Here is a 22,763-nt window from a genome sequence, read left to right on the forward strand (position 1 = left end):
TTTATTTTAAGGTTGGATCTCAGGCAAGCTCAGTGTCTTCGCCATTGCATCCCTTCTTATTTTGTACTATTATCACACTAATCAAAGTTGCCCCAATTAAAAGCCCTACAGCTAAAAGTATAGTTGATGCCCTGCTGGTGTCTTAAATCAGACCACCAAGTTCTGGTATGTTGATAGCAGTGGTGGGTTGCAAATCCCGTTCCAACTGGTACGGTTGGAACGGGGCCGGCAGTGTCCTCATGGATGCGTGTAGCGCGTGCATGCGTTCAAGCGCTTCCGTGATGCTCCATGACGCTCCAGCTGCTCCGCGGAGCATTGCACAGGCTGTATGCACCATGTGCCTGCGAGAAGCGCAAAAGCCTTTAAACTCCGGTAAGGAGCTTGGGCGGGCACGTGGGCCCTCCGGAGCACCGTACTGGAATGGTATCCCGTGTTCCGGGCTGGCTCCAATACGCGTGTACTGGGGCATATCGCCTGCAACCCAACACTGGTTGATAGGCAGTGACAATCCCATTGTCTTTTCTATGGATGGGGGTCTCTTTGCTATACTGAAACAAATCCACATATGGAATATGCCCATAAAATGAATGAAAAGGACATTTTGGATAAATAAATTCTACATGTGCAGTCATGGAGGCTGTCTGCTTCATAGAACATCTGTTATACATCAAAATTATATACCACTGCTGAGAGATAACTGGTAGCATTACATTCATGGACTAGTAGAAAATGCTTTTTTAAAAAAGAAATGATGCACAAGTCTAATAAATCAATAGCTCGTGGTTTCTTCTCTGTCCTGCTTCACCACAAGAGTAAAAAAAAAAAGAGGAAGAATCTTTTGCTACCATTTCAATAGCGCATCATTCAAAAAAATTATTGACAGCGCAGCTCCTCAGGTGGCACTGAGATTTATGCGTCTTGTTCCCCTGATGTTCCTTTCTCTTGTTTGCATAACCAAATTGATTAGCAGGCAATAAAGAATGAACAAAAAACAGCCATGCAGCCGGAAATTGCCAGTCATATTTAATGGATGGGTATTGTTCACATTGGCTTCGCATTATGTGGTAGGTAACAATCAGATAGCGAATCCCAATAAAAAAATGTTTTCTTTCTTCTTCTTATCCTTTTTAGGGTCCCTTGGAAAATGACCTTGTGGTCCACGTTGCATTGATTGCCGAAAGCCAGCGGTAAGTCCTTCAGGTCACCAATAAATGCCACTGGTTGATTTTCAGTGTGCCAGTTGGCGATTTTGGTACTTTAGATGGAAACGTCATGATCTTCAGAGACTCTGTGGGTGAATGTGTTGTGGCCGGCCAGCGGAGCTGGCAGCAGATTCAGACAGTGAGGAGGTTGGGGAGGAACATGGGCCAGTCCTGGAGTCTGGGGGAGGCTCGGACGAGGGCTCTGTGTTGAAGGCAGAGAGGGGGCCAGAGCTGATGCCACTTATCAGTTGCCTTCGGAGTCAGAGATCAGTGAGGCAGAAGAACAGCTGGAGCCTCTTCCCAGTGTGCACATCCCAGTGCCGACTTGCGAGTAAGGCCACAGGTGGACAATGAATGGCCCCTCCCAGAGGAAATAAAAGAGGAGAAAAAGGGGAGTGGAGTTTGCAGGAGACAATTAGTTCACTTAATTGGTTCGTGACTCTCTGAGACTCTTTGCCAAGTTCTTCAGATATCGGCCTGGTAGCTCTCCAAAACAGATAAGGTCTGTGACTGTAAATCCTCCCTTGAAAGATTTTGTGAGACATGAATAAGGAGAATTCGCAGTAAATTAATAAAATGGGGAGTTTGCTTCATGCCCTTGGGAAGCCTCGTTTAGAACAGAAAGAAGTAGAGCGAAACCTGTGGATTTTGCTGAGTCAGGCTGGAAATTAAAATCAGGAGCTTGGCTTCTCCCTTTCCCGACCAACAAATTAGTTAACTCAACAGGTTTCAAGATCCAGTCCAAACCTCCAGTGAAGTCCAAGTCCCCTGCTCCAGAACTGATCTCAAGAATGATGGATTGGGAAGAATTCTTGGTTCAGATCTGAATTTTGTCACTAGACATATTCAGGCTTCCGGTTTAGCTAGGCAGGTTGATGAATTATAGGCTGAACAAAGACATTGCATTAGAATACCACATGATTGGTGTGCTTCTGTCATAGCATGTTGTACAAGCATGTGAACACAGGCAGATCCTTCCAAGACCCTTTGGAGATATTTGGACCTACTTGGTAGTTCTATCCTTAGAGTGGTACGGTGGCCTAGAGGTGGAGCTCTCGCCTCACAATCAGGAGGCTGTGGGTTTGATCCTAGGTAGAGGCAGATATTTCTCTCTCTGGGCACGCTGAGAATATATCTTCCGAACAAAACTCCGCATTGGCAACAGGGAACGGCATCTGGCCAGTAAAACACTCCGCTGGCTCCATTCAGTTGCCCAGACTCCATCCCGCCAGGGATTATGGGGTTGTTAAAAGATGATCCTTGAAAGTCTCAAAGCTGTAATAAAGATTCTTAAACTCAGCCTAGCTTTGTTTCCATTTCTAAGAGTAAGAATCCTGGGTTTCTTTCAAATATGGTTTACTGAAAGCAGATTCCAGTTTTGTCACACTAACGTCCCTTTGTAATGTTTTCACTGAAAACAACAACAGCTTGCAGGTGTTTCTGAACACATACGGCATCCAAACCCAAACACCACAACAAGTTGAACCCATCCAGATTTGGCCTCAACAGGAGCTTGTGAAGGTAAGTTGTTACTTTAGCATCTTTTTTTTTTTAAAAGAAAAAAACCTTTTTGTTTTCTTTTGAAAACTGGTGTTTCCTAGGCTGCGATAAATTGCTTTGATGATGGTCTTATTTATGTCAAATTGAAAAAAAAACACCTATAGATTCACATCAGTGGTGGAATTCAATTTTTAAAAAAATTCTGTGGGCATGGCTTGGCTTGGTGGGCGTGGCATGGGAAGGATACTGTAAAATCTCCAATTCCCTCCCCACTCCAGGGGAAAGATACTGTAAAATCTCCAATTCCCTCCCCACTCCAGGGAAAGGATACTGTAAAATCTCCAATTCCCTCCCCACTCCAGGGGAAGTTTACTGTCAGCTGGGACTCGGGAGACAGATAATAGATGGGGTGGGGCCAGCCAGAGGTGGTATTTACCGGTTCTCTGAACTATTCAAAATTTCTGCTACCGGTTCTCCAGAACTGGTCAGAACCTGCTGAATACCACCTCTGATGCATGCGTGCGTACCAGGGGTGGGTTTCTCGCCCCGTTCCAACCGGATCGGTTGGAACGAGGCCGGCGGCGTCCTCGCGCATGCACGCGGCGTCCTCGCGCACGCACGCGGCGTCCTCGCGCACGCACGCGGCGTCCTCGCGCACGCACGCGGCGTCCTCGCGCACGCACGCGGCATCCTCGCACGCGGCATCCTCACGCACGCACACGGAGCACGCAGTGCGCGCATGCATACTAGCGTCTGCGCGATGCTCCAGCTGCTCCTGGAGGATCGCGCAGGCATTCTGCGCATGCGTGGAAAGCGCAGAATTCGTAAAAACCGGGTAAGGAGCGGGCGCGGGTGTGCGGGCGCGGGGGGGGGGCTTCACCGTTCCCGGAAGTTACTTACTTCCGGGTTCGGCGACCAACCGGATCGCAGGGACCGGTGCGAACCGGTCGAAACCCACCCCTGGTGCGTACACACACACATACATACATACATACGCGCGCACACACACACACACAAATGAACACAGGTTTTATTACTAGGAACCCCCTAGAAATAGCTAAGAATGAATTATAGGAAATGGAATAAATGATACCCTTGCTTTCATATATAGAAAATATCTTCTAATATTGTTTCGCTCTAGTGCTTAGAACAGCGAATCTTTCTAGTCCAAACACATCTCGTTTGTAAACAAGGTCCAATTCAAATTTGCTTGAGCAAATACACTTAAACTTATTCATGTTGATATTCTGAGATTACTATGAATAAAATTGTCACAGGCAAAAATATGTTTCTGAAATAACATGCTTCTCAATGTTGAAGCTATTTGTTAGAAGTCTACTTATTCCTTCTTGCTGCCGTTTCCTTCAGCATCAGATTAAAAACCAGGAGGATGTGAGTTCTAGTCCCACCCGAGGCACTAAGTTAGCTGGGTAACCTTGGGCCAGCCACTCTTACTTAGCCCTAGGAAAGAGGCAATGGCAAAACCATTTCTGGGGGGGGGGCAAGAAAATTGCAGGGAATTATCCACGATGAAACGGAGGAAGGGGAAAAAATCATATTTCTCTGTTCTGACCCCCCCTTTTCCGCTCGTTAACAGACAACAGTCAGACTTAAAAGGAAATAACTTTATCAGCCTCGGCTCACGCTGGCTGCGAGCCCAAAAGTAAACATAAATAAAGTCTCTGGCAAGAAGGTAACAGAATGCAAAAACAAAGATCTCTTACAAAGCAAATCACTTCTCCAAGTGTCTCTTTGAATCAGGGTTACAGAAAGCAAATCACTTATCCAAGTGTCTCTCACAAACAAACCACGACCGATGATCAATGAACCATGCACGAATGACGAACGTTGACTTCTGCAACCAGGGCGTGGCACCATCAGTCCTTTTATCTCCAGAACCCCACTAACGAGCCCCAGCTGCATTGTTATTCCTGCATCCCGACTCAACTCACAGCAAACTTCTGCTGAGTCACAACATTTCTCTATGCTGACTTTTTCTTCCTTGGTGGATCTGATTCTTTGATAAAAATAGAAGAAAGAAAGTGTTTGCCGCAAGCATCATCCATAAATTGGAGCTTTGTCGCTCTAGGACTGTGATGGCGTATCTATGGCACCCATATCCCTTCCAACTCTGTTAAGCAATTAAACCTGAAAACAGGATCCCTTGAGATGCCACCAATATTTCTTTGAACCAAACCTTCAGATAAATTGGAATCCCATATAACTATTTCAGGAAGGGAGTCCTATAAACTCAACCTTAGAGCACTGATAACAGCTTAGCTCTGGGCGTAGCATAATTTATGAGGAACTGCCAAAGGCAATGGCCTGGCCCCATAATTCAGTAGGTTTTCATAGGATGCCATTCAATAGGAGTCTGCTGTTCTATGAAAGTCAAAGAAAAGATTGGGGGGAGGGGAGTTGTATCTTATTCCCAGATGCGTTTTTTTTTAAAAGTGGAGTTTCTCTTTGATTTCTGCCGTTCTTCTCTTTGCTTTCTGAGTGCTTGGCTTTCTTTCCAAACCGCTCCGAGAATGCCGGCGGGAGGTTGACCTCCACTTTCTGAAAAGGTCATCCTGCTACAGAATCATTGACCGGCCTCCCTGCAGTCTCCTCGGCTCAGAAAGCTTTGGGCTAGAACTCTTAAAGAGTTAATCTGTTCACCGAGGCAATCATATGTGCCGGAAGAATGCACTGCTGACGACTGACGACTTCTTCTCTCTCCCTCTTTTTTTTTTGAAGACTGTTCCAGATCATTTCCCTCTCCATCTCACCTCCACTTGTCGTCTCTTCTCTCCGAGATCATCAATTTCGCCCAAAGTGTTCTGATCTAGGCTTCCCAAAAGCACGAAGCAGACTCCTTGTCCTAATAAAACCCCTTTCATTTAAGTTAAAGGGACTTCCTCTCCAGCAAAGTCCCGCCCAAGAGTATTGTTAAGGAACAACTCAAGAGATTTCACAACTACAGACTTTTATCAGGCTTGGAGGGTTGCCAGGCCAATATCTTCCAAACGCCAAGCTATAGCAGTAATTACTTGGCAAGAAGTCAGGAACAGATCTTCACCCTAATGAATTGAACTAAGTGTCTCCTGCAAATGCCCCTTCCCTTTCGGTCCTCTTTATTCCCTATGGGAGGGGCCATTCACCGTCCACCTGTGGCTTTACTCCCGAGTTGTTCCTTAACTGTTCCCTTCTCCTGGCAGCTCTGTGCATGTGCACACTGGGAACAGGCTCCAGCTGTTCTTCTGCCCCACTGATCTCCGACTCCGAAGGCAGCTGATAACTGTTAGACGGGCCTGGCCCCATCTCTTCCTCCAACACAAAGCCCTCATCAGAGCCTTCCCCAGACTCCAGGACTGGCCCATGTTCCTCCCCAACCTCCTCACTGTCTGAGTCGGCCACCAGCTCTGCTGACTGCTGGTGGGCCACAACGCAAAGGAGAGTTGATTCTTTAAAATAATTGAATAAGCAATTCTCCTTCCTCATCCTTCCCAAACACTCTACCCTCGACCTTCTCTTTGAACTTTGGGTTTGTGTATGTTTGTTTGTGTTTGTGTGTGTGACGTTTACATTATCATGTTTTACAGGCTTATTTCCATCTGGGCATCAACGAAAAATTGGGACTCTCTGGAAGACCCGACAGGCCAATCGGTTGTCTTGGAACATCAAAGGTTCTTACTGAGAATTACTGTTCTGCACGGTTTAGTTAGCGTAAATATTGGAGGGGGTCTAAATTATTCCCTAAGCGCGGCAAGAAATTTGGAGCGAAGCCTTTTGCTCCCTTCTCAGGAATTAGGCCCTTTGAGTTTTGCATGGTTTATAACTGAAATTGCAAATGTTATCTAAGACTAGCTGATCACCCGGCATTTCCCAGGTATTTATTTATAGGGGGGAAATGTCTGGACCAAGCATAATTTCTAATGCTGGATTTCCCCCCTTTACCAGAGGGAGCCCCCTTGTGGAGTACTATGAAACCATTACCATGGCAAGGCCACTGTGCTGTACTGTAGAAGCCATTTTAAGGCACAACAGGCTGTATCTTAACAGAACAGCTCCCCCACCCCTGAGGGGTGTTGCGGTTCCACAAAACTTTTAGCTTGGCTTACTTGAATGCCTCGAAAATGAAAAACGCTGTGTTGATTAGCTTTAACTATAACAGAATTTAGTGTTTTCTCTCATAAAGATGAAGATCTGATTGTCTGTGTTTCGTGGATCTGAAACATTGATGGTTTATTCTACAGATTTATCGTATACTGGGGAAAACGGTGGTTTGCTACCCAATCATCTTTGACCTGAGCGATTTCTACATGTCGCAGGATGTCATGATGCTGATTGATGATATTAAGGTATTTTCTGACGAAATCCGATTCTGCTTGTATGTTTTAATTTTAAAAGCTTAGATACTTCAATCATAGATTAAGTCTTGTACTTTATTGGTCTGGGAACAGAAAGATTTAAAAAAAAATAAAAAATGAGAAGGCCTTTTACTCAATAAGGAAGGGACACAATTGCTTTCTCCAGAATCTTGTAGCTAAAGTTGAATTTATTTGCTTCCTTAACATAAAAGAAAACCTCACTTAAAAAAAAAGAAGCAGGCATAATTTGAACTGATTTGCATTAGATTGGATTATATAGCTAATTCCATATATTAGCCACAAAGTTGAAAGTTACTGCATTTGGAGCCAAGAACATTTGTGGATTGCTTTTCCTATAAAAATATTCTTTCACTATAAGATGCCACCCCTTTTCTTATTTTCCTAAGAAGCACAGAAATGAGTCAAAGAGAAATCCAGCATGAAGCAGACAGATTTCGAGAAATGCCCTCCACTATCAAATAACCACATTAAAAGGGCCCAAGTATCAGGATTGTCTTTCTTTGTAAAAAATTAAATTGAGGATTAATCACGCAGCTGTAAATGGGGAAGGAGAGAAAGAGAAACAGAAAGAGAGACGGGGAGAGAGACTGGAGTGATGCTGAATTGATCAAAGTTGCTAGAAATCTACATTTGAGCTGGTAAGCGTTACTTTCCTAAGTGAGGAAAAAATAATCCTGGTGCTCCAGAAGGAAATTACAAAGTTGTTGGAAACCCCAAGGAGAGATTTTGATTTACAGCATTTTCAGCATCTGCTGGTTTGTAAAGATTGGGCTGGATAATCAGGGAACACTCAGTGCCAGAGAACAGAACTCTATAATTTTACCTTTCAAAAAATATTCTCCCTCCCTCCCTCCCTCCCTTCCTCCCTCTTTCTTTTTTTCTTTCTTTCTTTCTTTCTTTCTTTCTTTCTTTCTTTCTTTCCTTTTCTTGTTTTCTCTTTCCTCCCTCTCTCCCTCTTTCTTTTCTTTCTTTCCTTCCTTCCTTTCTTCCCTCCCTCCCTCCCCTTTCTTTTTCTTTCTTTCTTTTTTTCTTTCTTTCTTTCTTTCTTTCTTTCTTTCTTTCTTTCTTTCTTTCTTTCTTTCTTTCTTTCTTTCTTTCTTTCTTTCTCTCTTCCCTCCCTCCCCTTCCTCCTTTCTTATTTTCTCTTTCTCTCTTCCCTACCTCCCTTCCTCTCTCTCTCTCTCTCTCTTTCTTTCTCTTTCTCTCTTTCTCTCTTCCCTCCCTCCCTCCCTCCACTTCTTTCTTTTTATTTTCGTTCTTTCTTATTTTCTTTCTTTCTTTCTCTCTCTCTCTCTTCCCTCCTCCCCTTCTTTCTTATTTTCTTTCTCTCTCTCTCCCTCCCTCCCTCCCTTCCCCCTTCTCTCTCTCTTCATTTGAATTCCCTCAGTTTCCATGGGGTTTAAAGTGGATTGACTTGGTGGTTTCCATTTTTTTTTAAAAAAAAATTGGAGGATAAAGAAGTTTTTGGAGACATCGACAGTGGAATGTAGCTCTTGCCACCCTCTGTAAATAATTCTTTTCAGTAGGATAATAAAGATTATCCCTGAAGAAAAAGAACATTCCCTAAAATGCCATTTCAGTAAATATTTCTGACATGGGCCTCCTAAGAAATTCATTAATGTTTGTGGCCAATGAAGCCTTTTCCACAGAGTTCATTTCCGTGTTACAAATCATCTTCAGGAATCACCATATTGCACTGATCCAGATCTGTTTTAGATTGAAATTTCATCGTATATACCAGTGTTTTTCAACCTTGGCACTTCAAGATGTATGCACTTCAACCCACAGAATTCAGTGCATTATATGCATTATATATACAAGGGTTGAATTATATGTAATCTCTACCTCTATATCTCTCTGTCTCTGTCTTTCTCTGTCTCTGTTTCTATCTCTCTCTCTCTTTGTCTCTCTCTGTATCTCCCTCTCTCTGTCTGTCTCTGTTTGTTTCTCTCTGTCTCTCTCTCTCTCTCTCTGTGTGTCTTTGTCTCTGTGTGTGTGTGTGTCTCTCTCTCTGTCTCTGTTTCTATCTGTCTCTCTCTGTTTCTGTCTCTCTCTCTGTCTCTGTCTCTCTCTCTCTGTCTGTGTCTGTCTCTGTCTCTCTCTGTCTCTTTCTCTCTCTGTGTCAAGGTTCCAAGTAGCAGACCCAACAAAATCAAAACTCTGAGGTCTTTGTCTGTCTGTCTGTCTGCCCCCCCTTTTTTTCTGTCTTTCTCTGTCTCTCTCTCTGTCTTTCATCTATCTATGTACCAGATCTAAATTGCATTGTATATACCGTTTCTCAACCACGGCCACTAGAAGATATGTGGACTTCATCTCCCAGAATTCCTCAGCCAGCCATACATGCATTCAACACATCCACACATTCTCACCTATTGTTTTGTTTTGCTAAAAAAAAATTGCAATTTACGCTCTTTTAATATTTTTTCTCCTTTTGGGGGGTGGGGGCTTTATTTCCCTAGAATGCTTTGCAGTTCATTAAACAATACTGGAAAATGCACGGCCGTCCTTTATTCCTTGTGCTCATCCGAGAGGACAATATAAGGTAAGACTTCGCCCATAGAAACACACACACACAAGATTCCCAAAGCTCGGACATTTGAGACGTTTGCAACATAAAACCTTGCGTGTTTCTTTTACATCAGGGGAAGCAGATTCAATCCCATACTGGACATGCTTGCCTCCTTTAAGAACGGTGTGGTCGGTGGAGTGAAAGTTCGTGTCGATAGGCTACAGGTACAGTTGTCTTTTCATTCATTCATTTCATTCATTTTTCATTTCATTTATTTCATTTGTATGCCGCCCTTTTTCACCCGAGGGGGACTCAGGGCGGCTCACAACTTGACAAGGGGAAAGGGGATACAAACAGTTTAACAACAACACAAAACAATATATAATTTAAAAAGCACAACAATCATACCATTCAAGATAGGGGCAACGATTTTTTAGCCCCAGGCCTGTCGGAACAGCCAGGTTTTAAGGGCTTTGCGGAAGGCCTGGAGGGTGGTGAGGGTGTGAATCTCCATGGGGAGTTCGTTCCAGAGGGTCGGAGCAGCCACAGAGAAGGCTCTCCTCCGGATAGTCGCCAGTCGACACTGGCCGGCGGATGGAATTCGGAGGAGGCCTAGTCTGTGGGATCTAATAGGTCTATTGGAGGTGATTGGCAGCAGGCGGTCTCTCAAGTACCCAGGTCCAATACCATGAAGGGCTTTATAAGTGACGACTAGCGCCTTGAAGCGTATCCGGAGACCAATAGGCAGCCAGTGCAGCTCGCGGAGGATAGGTATTACGTGGGTGAACTGAGGTGCACCCACAATCGCTCGCGCGGCTGCATTCTGGACAAGCTGAAGTTGCCGAATGCTCTTCAAGGGCTGCCCCATGTAGAGCACGTTGCAGTAGTCCAGTCTAGAGGTCACAAGGGCACGAGTGACTGTTTTCATTGATGCATGGCATAAAATGTAATTAAATAAAATGTAACTGATGCATGGCATAAAATTTCAAGTAATCAGCAGGTATCAATGTGTCTGTTCTGACTCAGCTACCCAAACATAACAAACCCTCTGGGGTGAACTCGAAGATTCCTTTGAGGACCGGCAGCACCGGCAAAAGGTTTCTCTCTCACTGCAGGCTAACTTGTCTGTCCCTGCAGGGAGATGAATAGTTTGTCTGCCACATCTATTCACCTCCGCCTTCTGCCTTTTATCCCCAGAGCGTGGGTGGGGCTTCGGTAGCAGCGGTGGCTCCTCCTTCCCAAGGACCAGCCCATAGATTTCCACTGCCCTTCTCTCCTCTGCTTTCTGTGCTTCCACACATCAGGCACGGGACCCAGCTGTTCCTCCTCTTCTTCACTTGGAATACTGCATTCAGTTTTGGTCGCCACGATATAGAAAAGATGTGGAGACTCTAGAACGAGTGCAGAGAAGAGCAGCAAAGAGGATTAGGGGACTGGAGACTAAAACATATGAAGAACGGTTGCAAGAACTGGGAATGTCTAGTGTAATGAAAAGAAGGACTAGGGAAGACATGAGAGCAGTCTTCCAATATCTCAGGGGTTGCCATAAAGAAGAGGGAGTCAAGCTATTCTCCAAAGCACCTGAGGGCAGGACAAGAAGCAATGGGTGGAAACTAACCAAGGAAAGAAGCAACTTAGAACTGAGGAGAAATTTCCTGACAGTGAGAACAATTAATCAGTGGAACAGCTTGCCTCCAGAAGTTGTGAATGCCCCAACACTGGAAGTCTTTAAGAAGATGTTGGATAGCTATTTGTCTGAAACGGTATAGGGTTTCCTGCCTAGGCAGGGGGATGGACTAGAAGACCTCCAAGTCCCTTCCAACTCTGCTATTGTATTGTATTCCTCATCAGTCATCTCCAGACTTGGGGGCTGTTGACTCTCATAGAGTAGAGTAGAGTAGAGTAGAGTAGAGTAGAGTAGAGTAGAGTAGAGTAGAGTAGAGTAGAGTAGAGTAGGAGTAGAATAGAATAGAATAGAATAGAATAGAATAGAATAGAATAGAATAGAATTCTTTATTGGCCAAGTATGATTGGACACACAAGGAATTTGTCTTCGGTGCTTTTGTACATAAAAGTTATAAGAGATAAATCATGATCATAGTCATCATAAAAATGCATTTATCATAAATCTTAAGATACAAGACTTAGCAATAGAATCAACAAAAACCATACTAGGAAACAAAATAAAACAATATAAATTGAAAAAAAAGAGGAAAAAAGAAAATTGTAAGAAAAAACAAATAAAAAAACAAGCCATGTGTGAACTCGCTCAGTTATGCTATATCCATTAAACCATGGTTAACTGGTTTAAGGCAAAGTATTAAACATGCATAAAACTTCTTTATGTATGTTTACAGTTCCAGGCAATGTATTAATCCAGTCCTTGTCTTCAAAATCAATTCCAACACTTCCTATTGCTTGCCAATTTAGGGGTTCAGTTCCATGCAATGAGGAGGAGATAACAGTGATAACAAGAGCCAAGGTGGCGCAGTGGTTAAATGCAGCACTGCAGGCTACTGCTAGATCAGCAGGTCAGCGGTTCAAATCTCACCGGCTCAGGGTTGACTCAGCCTTCCATCCTTCCAAAGTGGGTAAAATGAGGACCCAGATTGTTGGGGGCAATAGGCTGACTCTCTGTAAACCGCTTAGAGAGGCCTGAAAGGCCTATGAAGTGGTATATAAGTCTACTGCTAAAATAAATAAATAAGTGATGACAACTGATAAAACCCAGCTTCTGTTTAGACAATGTTTGGTTCAACAGTTTTGTGTTCCTTTCTTGTTTTTAAAAGTTGTTGCTTACGTCCTTAATAAATAAAGGCTGCCAGAATCTTTAGCATCTGGATAAACTGCTGGAGCAATTGTGCTATTTTCAACCTGACCTGCACACAATTACTTCCCAGATTTAAATAATGCAACATTTTCTTTTGCTAAGGCTTGAGCATTAATTTCCTAAATTACCCCACTGTTGCATTCTTGGACATCGTCCATTTCATTATAGAAAGAGGAAAAAATTGAAATAGTGAGATTATGAAATGCTAATAATGCATTATCTATTAGAGGGAATATATGTTGGTGTTCATAATTTACTTGCCGTTTTTGCATTTGTATGCAGAGAGTTAGGCCTTTTAGACATCAATTCATAGAAGAGTTATATAATTTTGCATGAAAATACCTTCCATTTTGGTCATAAAACTACAGTTTCCAGGCTCGGCTAGAATATTTTCCCCATTTATGGGCTATAATAAAGTTATTACAATTTGTGCTCAGATATACAAGATAAACGGGGAATATAAAGATCAGTATAAAACAGGTAAATCAAATTATGACAGAGAGGCAGCCTTCCCATTGCGGCGGCACAGTTTTCTTGATATATTTCGCGATATAAATGAAAAGTTACTCTAACCTTATGTTTATTAGTTTTGCCTCACCAATGTGAAACCCTTTTTCATCGGGAAGCTTAACGTTGATTCAGGGTAATCTGTTGTCCCCTTAGAGATCTGTTTGAATATTCAAAGGATTAAGAGCAGATAATACGTAAACCTGATAAAATATTAATAAGAAAAAGGGCATCGTTGTTCTCCAGCAAAACATAAATATTTGGGGAGGGAAATTGAATTGGACGGTTGGGAGGAAGAGATAGACAGCTAATCCTTCTTTCTCCTTCTGCAATAAAATCCTGGGGGGAAAGAGGGGCTAGAAACATACTTTAACATCTGAAGTAACAGTTGCTTAGGATAATAAAAAAAAAAACAAAAGTTCATGCCGTATCTGGAGGCTAGTCTTTCTTATAGGGCCTGATGGCACAGATGGCACACAGAGCCAGCTCTGTGGGCATGCAGCCCCTTGCCTTTGTTCAGTTACACTGTGCATTAGCGCATGCCTCCTGCCAGCCAGCTGGTTTTTGAGTCTCTGCCACACATGCATGGGGCCGGGGCACATGCGGGAGATGTGCATGCATGCGCGGGGGTGGGGGAGCACTGGGGGTTGCATGCACATGCACGGGGAGGCAGGGTGCATGGGAGGGTGTCACATGTGCATGGCATTAGGGTTCCACCACAAATCCGCGAAGCCCTTATCCGCGGAGACATAAGCGCGAAGACTAATTCGCGCCATTTGAAGCGCTAAGGAAAAACGCGACCCTACCGCGATGACATAATCGCGGAGGGCAAATCCACGCATTCCCAAGCACTCAGTACCCTAAACCTAACCCTAACCCTAAACCTAAACCTAACCCTAACCCTAAACCTAACCCTAAACCTAACCCTAAACCTAACCCTAAACCTAACCCTAAACCTAACCCTAAACCTAACCCTAAACCTAACCCTAACCCTAACCCTAAACCTAACCCTAACCCTAACCCTAAACCTAACCCTAAAACAAACCCCTAAACCTAATCCTAACCCTTACCTTAATTGAAATTGGCTTTCTGCCGCGGCGCCGTTTTAAAGCGCCCTTCTGTTGCCGTGCTGTTGTCGCGGCGGTGATGACGCGCGGTGATGACGTCGCGGCTTTAGCGACGCGCTTATGTCTCTGCGGATAAGGGCTTTGTGGTTTTGTCGTGCCACGTGGCATTAGGGGTGCAGGCATGCACATTTGGCATGCGGCAGTGTAAAGTTTAGCCATCACTTATAGGGGCAACTTTTTTCCCGACCAGCTTTATTTTGTGCAAAAATTATCATCTTCGTGGGATTTAGAATTTGTGTTATATATTTTTTTGTTGGTCACACAGTCAGCCAGATGTTTAAACCGGATTTGGCCTTTTTGCTCCTCTACTGAGTCCTTCCCAAGCAGCTGGGATAGACAGATCTAGTTTAATAATATTAAACGTATCATTGCAGGATGTAAAGTGTCCTTTTTCACTATTAGGAGTATTTGTTATTTCCCCTCTGCAAAAACCTCAGAAGAGCCTTTGAATGTGCTGGCTCTCACATATTAGAGGGACTGTGTGAGTAATATTCATGATTTAGGATTATGTATGTTCAGAGTTAAAAGTTTCAGAAGCTTAGGATAACTAGGAGCCGAAATACAAAGGGTTGGGTTTTTTTTTAAGTTGAGGAAATAAAAAAAAAACATAGTTGCTGCTGAAGCTCTGATATGTTAATCTATTCTAACATTTCTGCAGATCTTCTTCTTTTATCTATATGCTACAAAGCTCTTGTATCTGTAACCTTCAATTGAAAGAAAATTTTAATGACGGTCAATTAGTACAATCTGTTAAAACGGACTTGGCTGCAACATGTATGAACAATAGCGAGCAGGGTCTATTTGTATCTATTGATCTATATCCAGGCAGCAGATATTGAAAAAGATTCAAATCTCTCTTTCTCTTTCTTGCTTTCTTTTTCTGTCTCTGTCTGTCTCTTTCTCTTTTTTTCTCTCCGGGGGTGGGGGGGAGACAGAGACAAAGAGAGACAGAGACAGAGAGAGACAGAGACAGAGAGAGACAGAGAGAGACAGAGAGAGACAGAGAGACAGAGAGACAGAGACAGAGACAGACAGAGACAGAGAGAGACAGAGACAGTGAGAGAGACAGAGAGAGAGAGACAGAGAGAGACAGAGAGAGAGAGACAGAGAGACAGATAGAGACAGAGAGACAGAGACAGAGAGAGAGACAAAGAGAGAGACAAAGAGAGACAGAGACAGAGAGACAGAGAGAGACAGAGACAGTGAGAGAGAGACAGAGAGAGAGACAGAGAGAGAGAGAGACAGAGAGAGACAGACAGAGAGACAGAGAGACAGAGAGAGACAGACAGAGAGAGACATAGAGAGACAGAGAGAGAGAGACAGAGAGAGACAGAGAGACACAGAGAGAGACAGAGACAGAGAGAGACAGACAGAGAGAGACAGAGAGACAGAGAGACAGAGAGAGACACACACAGAGAGACAGAGACAGAGACAGAGAGACAGAGAGAGACAGAGAGAGAGAGAGAGCCCACTCTCTTCCTTCCTCACTCCCTCTGTTTCTCTCTCTGTATTACCTGGCTGACCATTCCATCTATCCATCCCTCCATCCTTCCATGGTTGCGTTTTCAAAAGCAGTTTGCAGTGTGTTATTATGTATTATTACAGCAAAGTATGGATTTCCCATGTTTTCTACTAAATGCTGTTTTTATCTTCCATTCCTCTTCTGTATTTCAGACATTAATATCTGGAGCGGTGGTTGAACAATTGGATTTCTTAAGAATCAATGACACAGAGGAGTACGTATATCCAAAATGATAGTAAAACCATAGCTTCACGGGCCTCCGATGGGCTTTCTAGATCATTTGTCTTCGTTCAGCATCGTGTTAGAAAGGTACATCGTGAAAGCATCTGTTAGATTTTTCAGGCTCCACAATATTTTTTTTTCTGCAGGCCTCCGGAATTTAAGAGTTTTGAAGAACTGGAGCTTCCCAGACATTCAAAAGTCAAGAGGCAAACCAGCACGCCAAACGCAACTGAGTTAGAACAGCAGCCAGATATTAATCACAGCGACTGGAAAAACAAGCCACTGCATGAGATACTTCAGAAACTGAATGTGAGTTTCTAAACGCTTGATCTGTGGTGCGTAAGGAAGAAAGTCACAATCACAATGGTGGATCGATCAGAGAAACACTGATTTGATCACTTACCTTCTCATTTATACCGAAAAAACTATTGTATTTTCCAGTTCTCTAACTACTATATTTGGTTCCAACTACCAAAGTGAGAACTCCTTATAGAAATCAAGGAAGACATTCCCCATTTGAAAAATGTCTATCAGTTAACATTACTTATCAGGATAGGAAAAGTTTGCAGAGGGTTGCTGTGTCAGAAGAGACCCCCCCCCCATTTAGCAATAGCACTTAGACTTATATACTGCTTCACAGTGCTTTGCAATCCTCTCTAAGCAGTTTACAGAATCAGCCTATTGCCCCCAACAATCTGCATCTCGTTTTGCCCACCTCGGAAGGATGGAAGGCTGAGTCAACCTTGAGCCTGTTGAGATTCGAACTGCCGAACTGCAGACAGCCGGCAGTCAGCAGAACTAGCCTGCAGTACTGCATTCTAACCATTGTACCACCATGGATGGAAGGAAAGAAGGAGGGAGGGAGGGAAGGAAGGAAGGAAGGAAGGAAGGAAAGAAGGAGGGAGGGAGGGAAGGAAGGAGGGTGGGAGGGAAGGAAGGAAGGAATATATATACCACTTTACAGTGATTTACAGCCCTCTCTAAGTGGTTTATGGAGTCAGCATATTCCTCATTTTACTGACCTCGGAAGGATGGAAGGCTGAGTCAACCTTGAGCCTGGTGAGATTTGAATTGCCGAACTGCAGGCAGCCGGCAGTCAGCAGAACTAGCCTGCACTACTGCACTCTAACCATTGTGCCACCATGGAAGGAAGGAAAGAAGGAGGGAGGGAAGGAAGGAAGGAGAGAAGGAAGGAAGGAAGGAAGGAAGGAAGGAAGGAAGGAAGGAAGGAAGGAAGGAAGGGAGGGAGGGAGGAATATATATACCACTTTACAATGCTTTACAGCCCTCTCTAAGTGGTTTATGGAGTCAGCATATTCCTCATTTTACTGACTTCGGAAGGATGGAAGGCTGAGTCAACCTTGAGCCCAGTGAGATTCGAACTGCTGAACTGCAGGCAGCCAGCAGTCAGCAGAACTAGACTGCACTACTGCACTCTAAACATTGTACCACCATGGAAGGAAGGAAAGAAGGAGGGAGGGAGGGAAGGAAGGAGGGAGGGAAGGAAGGAATATATATACTACTTTACAATGCTTTACAGCCCTCTCTAAGTGGTTTATGGAGTCAGCATATTCCTCATTTTACTGACCTCGGAAGGATGGAAGGCTGAGTCAACCTTGAGCCTGGCGAGATTCGAACTACCGAACTGCAGGCAGCCGGCAGTCAGCAGAAGTAGCCTGCAGTACTGCGTTCTAACCACTCCGCCACTGTGGCTCTTAAACAGAAGACTCCCAGCAGGGTCTTGCCCATAGCTCCAACGAACAGCAGAGTGTGTTCTGTAAAACCTTGGGAGAATCACACATGTCTCTACTAACCTTTTACAATTTGATGATTATTCCTCGACAGGACTGCAGCTGCGTGGCAAGCCAGATCATTCTGTTGAGCATTTTGCTCAAAAGGGAAGGCCCAAATTTTATCACCAAGGAAGGTAGGCTGGCAGGAGCCTCTTTTGCTTATCGGTTAATGGGACATGAGTTGCGAATATGCAGCGCATAAGTGGCATCACTATCTTGCTCGGGGGGGGGGGGTGTATGCCAGAAAATGGAAGGAACTGAACTCCTTTAAATCCAGAATACTCCTCGACTTAATGACCTCGATTGGGATGAGAATTTCCATCGCTAACGGACCCTGTTGTTCAAGCGAGTCTCACTCAGTTTTACAAACCCTTTTGCCATGGTCTTTAAGTGAATCACACAGTTGTTAAGGGAATCCCGATTCCCCCATTGAACCTTCTTGTTAGAAGCTGGCTGGGAAGATTGCAGGTGGCAATACCCAGGATCTCGAGACTCTGCAATGCTCAAAAATATATGGCATTTGTCAAGAGCCCAATTCACCATCACATTACTGTGTGGATTCTGCAACAGTTGTAAATGGGAAGACCTGTATCCTATAACTCACTTTTTTCACCCCCTTCGTAACTTCAAACAATTGCTAAACGAATTGTCACAAGTCAAGACTTCCCATAGCTTGTGTGTTATTGGCGGACAATTTGCAAAATGCACAGGTACAATGTATGCGGTGCCTTGCTCAATAGTAGTAACTGTGAGAGGGACTCACCACTATGTGAAAAAGATGTGGAGACTCTAGAAAGAGTGCAGAGAAGAGCAGCAAAAATGATTAGGGGACTGGAGGCTAAAACATATGAAGAACGGTTGCAGGAACTGGAAATGTCTAGTTTGATGAAAAGAAGGGCTAGGGGTGACATAATAGCAGAGTTCCATTATCTCAGGGGCTGCCACAAAGAAGAGGGGGTCAACTTATTCTCCAAAGCACCTGAGGGCAGGACAAGAAGCAATGGGTGGAAAATAAACAAGTAGAGAAGCAACTTAGAACTAAGGAGAAATTTCCTGATAGTTAGAAACAATTAATCAGTGGACCAACTTTCCTCCAGAAGTTGTAAATGCTCCAATACTGGACGTTTTTAAGAAGATGTTGGATAACCCTTTGTCTGAAGTGGTGTAGGGTTTCCTGCCTAAGCAGAGGGTTGGACTAGAAGACCTCCAAGGTCCCTTCCAACTCTCTTATTCTATCCTATCCTATCCTATCCTATTCTAGTCTAGTCTACAGTTCCGTAGAAACCATTGGAGGAATCCAGGTCCATCTGTTAAGATGAAGCAGGAATAGCAATAGCAATAGCAGTTCGACTTATATACCTCTTCATAGGGCTTTCAGCCCTCTCTAAGCGGTTTACAGAGTCAGCATATCGCCCCCACAATCTGGGTCCTCATTTTACCCACCTCGGAAGGATGGAAGGCTGAGTCAACCTTGAGCCGGTGAGATTAGAACCGCCGAACTGCAGATAACAGTCAGCTGAAGTGGCTGCAGTACTGCACCCTAACCACTGCGCCACCTCGGCTCCCTAAGAGGAAGAGGAAGAAGGGTTGTTTTCTCTTCCACCTTTTGTTGTGTATCTCACCTTACATGTTACCTTTAGTGATGTAGTAGACACCTGGTACAAGTTGTCCTTGACTCACAATCACAACTGAGCCCAAAATCTATGTTGCTAAGTGAGACATTCGCTAAATGAGTTTTGCCCCCACTTTTCTCGCCACATTTGTTAAGCGAATCCCTGCGCTTGTCAAATTGGTCACACCGTCGTTAAGTGAATAGTAATAGCAATAGCAGTTAGACTTATATACCGCTTCATAGGGCTTTCAGCCCTCTCTAAGCGGTTTACAGAGTCAGCACATTGCCCCCAACAACAATCCGGGTCCTCATTTTACCCACCTCAGAAGGATGGAAGGCTGAGTCAACCCTGAGCCGGTGAGATTTGAACAGCCGAGTTGCAGAACTGCAGTCAGCTGAAGTAGCCTGCAGTGCTGCATTTAACCACTGCGCCACCTCGGCTCTGGCTTCCCCTTCAACTTGGCTTGTCGGAAGGTTTGCCAAAGGGGATGATGTGACCCTGGGACATTGGAACTGTCATAAATAGGAACCAGTTGTCAAGCCTCTATTTAAATCATGTGAGCATGGGGTTGCAGCAATGGCTGCAAGTGTGGAAAATGATCATCAGTCACAGTGCCCTTGCAACTTTAATGAACCGTTGTAAGTCAAGGACTACCTGTAGAGAAAACAGTGATTTAATAGAGTAGGGTAATATTCCCAATTGGTTCGTTGCAGCCCCATCCATTTGTATTTGTATTGTATTGTATTGTATTATTTGTATGCCGCCCTTCTCCGGGAGGACTCAGGGCGGCGAACAATTCAAGGGGGAAAAAAAGGGGGAACATAAAAAGACAAAATACAAATAATAAAAGTAGACAACAGTCACACAACCATACATGTCGAGAGGGGAGGGAACTCATCCCCCCCAGGCCTGCCGGCAAAGCCGGGTTTTGACGGCTTTTCGGAAGGCCTGGAGAGAGGTGAGGGTCCGAATCCCTGCGGGGAGTTCCTTCCAGAGGGCCGGAGCTGCCACAGAGAAGGCCCTCCCCCGGGTAACAGCCAGGTGGCATTGGCTGGTAGATGGCACCTGGAGGAGGCCAACCCTGTGTGATCTAATGGGTCTGTGGGAGGTAATTGGCAGCAGGCGGTCTCTCAAGTACCCAGATCCAATACCATGAAGGGTTTTATAAGTTACGACTAGCACCTTGAAGCGTATCCGGAGACTGATCGGTAGCCAGTGCAGCTCGCGGAGGATAGGTATAACGTGGGTGTACCGAAGTGCACCCAAAATCGCTCGCGCGGCTGCATTCTGGACGAGTTGAAGTCTCCGAATACTCTTCAAGGGCTGCCCCATATAGAGCGTATTTAAAGATACGCCCATTGGCATTTTTAAATGTCCAAAGGCTTTTTTTTTAAAATGCACCCTTAAAAAATAACCCTCAATTTGCAAATGAAAGCATAAATCCTTATGCTGCTAAAACGTCCTTATCAAATCTTGCACCTTAGTCAGTCGGTGTATTCCATTTACTTTGCTTTATTCCTACTTCAAAGACTGTTTCGGGTATTGTGATTCTAATTTCGGAACAATGGGTTCCCTCCCCATTGTAGTGCTATAAAGAAGGACTTGGGGGGGTGGTTGTTGTTTTTGTTGTTGTTATTGTTCTGAGCATTACATAATAAACAATGAATCTCAAAAGAAGGATTATAAGCCAAAAACATGTGCTAGGATTCATAGCATTTCAATCATTCTTCACAGCTGTTTGCTCCTGTTGGAGGCTAATCTACCAAATCCCAGCAAAGCCGTTCTCATGGCCCCCTTTTTTGTTTTTAATTTTTGCTTTTTTTTAATTTTTAAAAAAGCAACACAAAAAAAGAGCATAGGAGCACCCAGCTAGCACATAAAGCACGAAGCAAGCCACAAAACAACATTTTATTTGTAACCCCGGTACAACATTTTAATGCTGCAATGGTAGTTATTCAGCTGGAATCAAATTATGTAAGTGCGGGCTAGTTTATATGCTGTCAGAGTAGCTCTGCAGGTTACAACTGCTGAAGAAGAAGAAGAAGAAAAAAAACACGGGGCAACTGTTGATTTCTGCCAGGAACCTGAAGCCTGGAAATAAAATATCTATACGTGCTTAAATATTTGCATAAACCTGCGTGGAAAAGTGTGGCTCGTTCGCTGTTCCTCCCAGCAGGAGTGGTTGGTAATGTTGCCATTAACCTTTGTAGTAAGTTAAGCTGATAACGCGGAATCTCCTAGCAGCTGCAAGGAAATCATACTGTTTATTTCTGCTTCTTTTTGTTTTGTCTTTTATGTACAAATTAGGCACCGTCTCCGATCATATCGAAAGGATCTACCGAAAAGCCGGCAGCAGAAAACTCTGGTTTGTATACGACACTTTCCAGTTTCACATACGGGATTGTCTTTATTTTTCTCAGTTACAGCGCTATGCCAATTTTCAGCAGTTCGAGTCGATGTATGTCTACTGATTTTGCAAAAAAAACCAAACCCAAAACCACACCCCCTGAAATTCGGAATCATATCTCCGTGTGACACTATGGGCTATACGAATCGCTGCTTAATTTATACAAAGGAAGGAGGGGGCCTCTTAACTGTACATATCTATGGGGATTCTCAGTCATCCAGGTCATGGTTGTCCCAAAGGTGTTTTTTTCGTGACCCGTCAAAACCACGCTCGACTAAACTGCGCCTGATTAAACCGCGTCGCTGACGTCATCAACAGGGCGACAACAGCAAGCGCGGAGAAAGAAGGGCGCTTTAAATAGCGCTTTGAAAGCAAGCCGATTCAACTTAAGGTAAGGGTTAGGTTTAGGGTTAGCTTTAGGGTTAGCGTTAGGGTTAGGTTAAGGGTTAGGGTTAGGTTTAGGGTTAGGTTAAGGGTTAGGGTTAGGGTTAGGTTAAGGGTTAGGGTTAGGTTTAGGGTTAGGTTAAGGGTTAGGATTAGGTTTAGGGTTAGGTTAAGGGTTAGGTTTAGGATTAGGTTTAGGGGGGTTAGGTTTAGGTTTAGGGGTTAATTTTAGGTTTAGGGTTTACAGTGTGCTTCTGTCTCCGCGCTGTTGTCGCCCTGTTGATGACGTCAGCGACACGGTTTAGTCGGGCGCGGTTTAGTCGAGCGTGGTTTTGTGGTGGAACCGTTTTTTTTTCCCCCCAAGAGGCAAGTGGACTTTCTGTTTTTTCTTTGAAGAGGTTTTGCTTCTCATCCATGAAGAAGCTTCTGCTGTTCTGACTGAATAGTGAGGAATAGAAGGATTTATATTCCTTGCAATCATCTGGTAATTAGCACTCTTTGTGAGAGTCACGGAGGCCCCAGAGGTTTATCTGTGCTAACACCACCTATCTCCTGTTTACAACACAGTCTTTGTTCCAAGAAGGCTCCACACTCATTTGCCCAATTCAGGTGACCCTGAGGGCATAGATAAAACCTCCAAGTGGCCCCACGACTCTCAGAAAGAGTATTAATGACCAGAAGACTGCAAATGTAGATCCTTCTATTTCCCACCCTTAGCATAGTCTTCGTTGTCATTGTACAAAATACATACAGCGAAATTGGTTCATCCAGTCA

General features: G+C 44.1%; 1 protein-coding gene across 3 annotated transcripts in view; it reads left to right on the forward strand.

Moving 5' to 3' along the window:
• Window positions 1–22,763, forward strand: part of PHKB (phosphorylase kinase regulatory subunit beta) — a 120,868-nt gene that overhangs the window by 67,692 nt on the left and 30,413 nt on the right. For all 3 annotated transcript variants that reach the window (XM_087728940.1, XM_087728939.1, XM_087728941.1), the window contains 10 exons: window positions 1,132–1,187; window positions 2,630–2,723; window positions 6,287–6,370; window positions 6,941–7,045; window positions 9,535–9,617; window positions 9,718–9,808; window positions 15,723–15,784; window positions 15,939–16,101; window positions 17,638–17,719; window positions 21,506–21,563. In XM_087728940.1, the coding sequence (XP_087585066.1) occupies window positions 1,132–1,187; window positions 2,630–2,723; window positions 6,287–6,370; window positions 6,941–7,045; window positions 9,535–9,617; window positions 9,718–9,808; window positions 15,723–15,784; window positions 15,939–16,101; window positions 17,638–17,719; window positions 21,506–21,563 (878 nt within the window). The remainder of the gene's footprint in view (window positions 1–1,131; window positions 1,188–2,629; window positions 2,724–6,286; window positions 6,371–6,940; window positions 7,046–9,534; window positions 9,618–9,717; window positions 9,809–15,722; window positions 15,785–15,938; window positions 16,102–17,637; window positions 17,720–21,505; window positions 21,564–22,763) is intronic.

The sequence above is a fragment of the Thamnophis sirtalis genome, unplaced genomic scaffold, assembly GCF_051295495.1.
Source record: "Thamnophis sirtalis isolate CommonGarterSnake01/CBP01778 unplaced genomic scaffold, rThaSir2_p1.2 scaffold_14, whole genome shotgun sequence".
Lineage (NCBI taxonomy): Eukaryota > Metazoa > Chordata > Lepidosauria > Squamata > Natricidae > Thamnophis > Thamnophis sirtalis.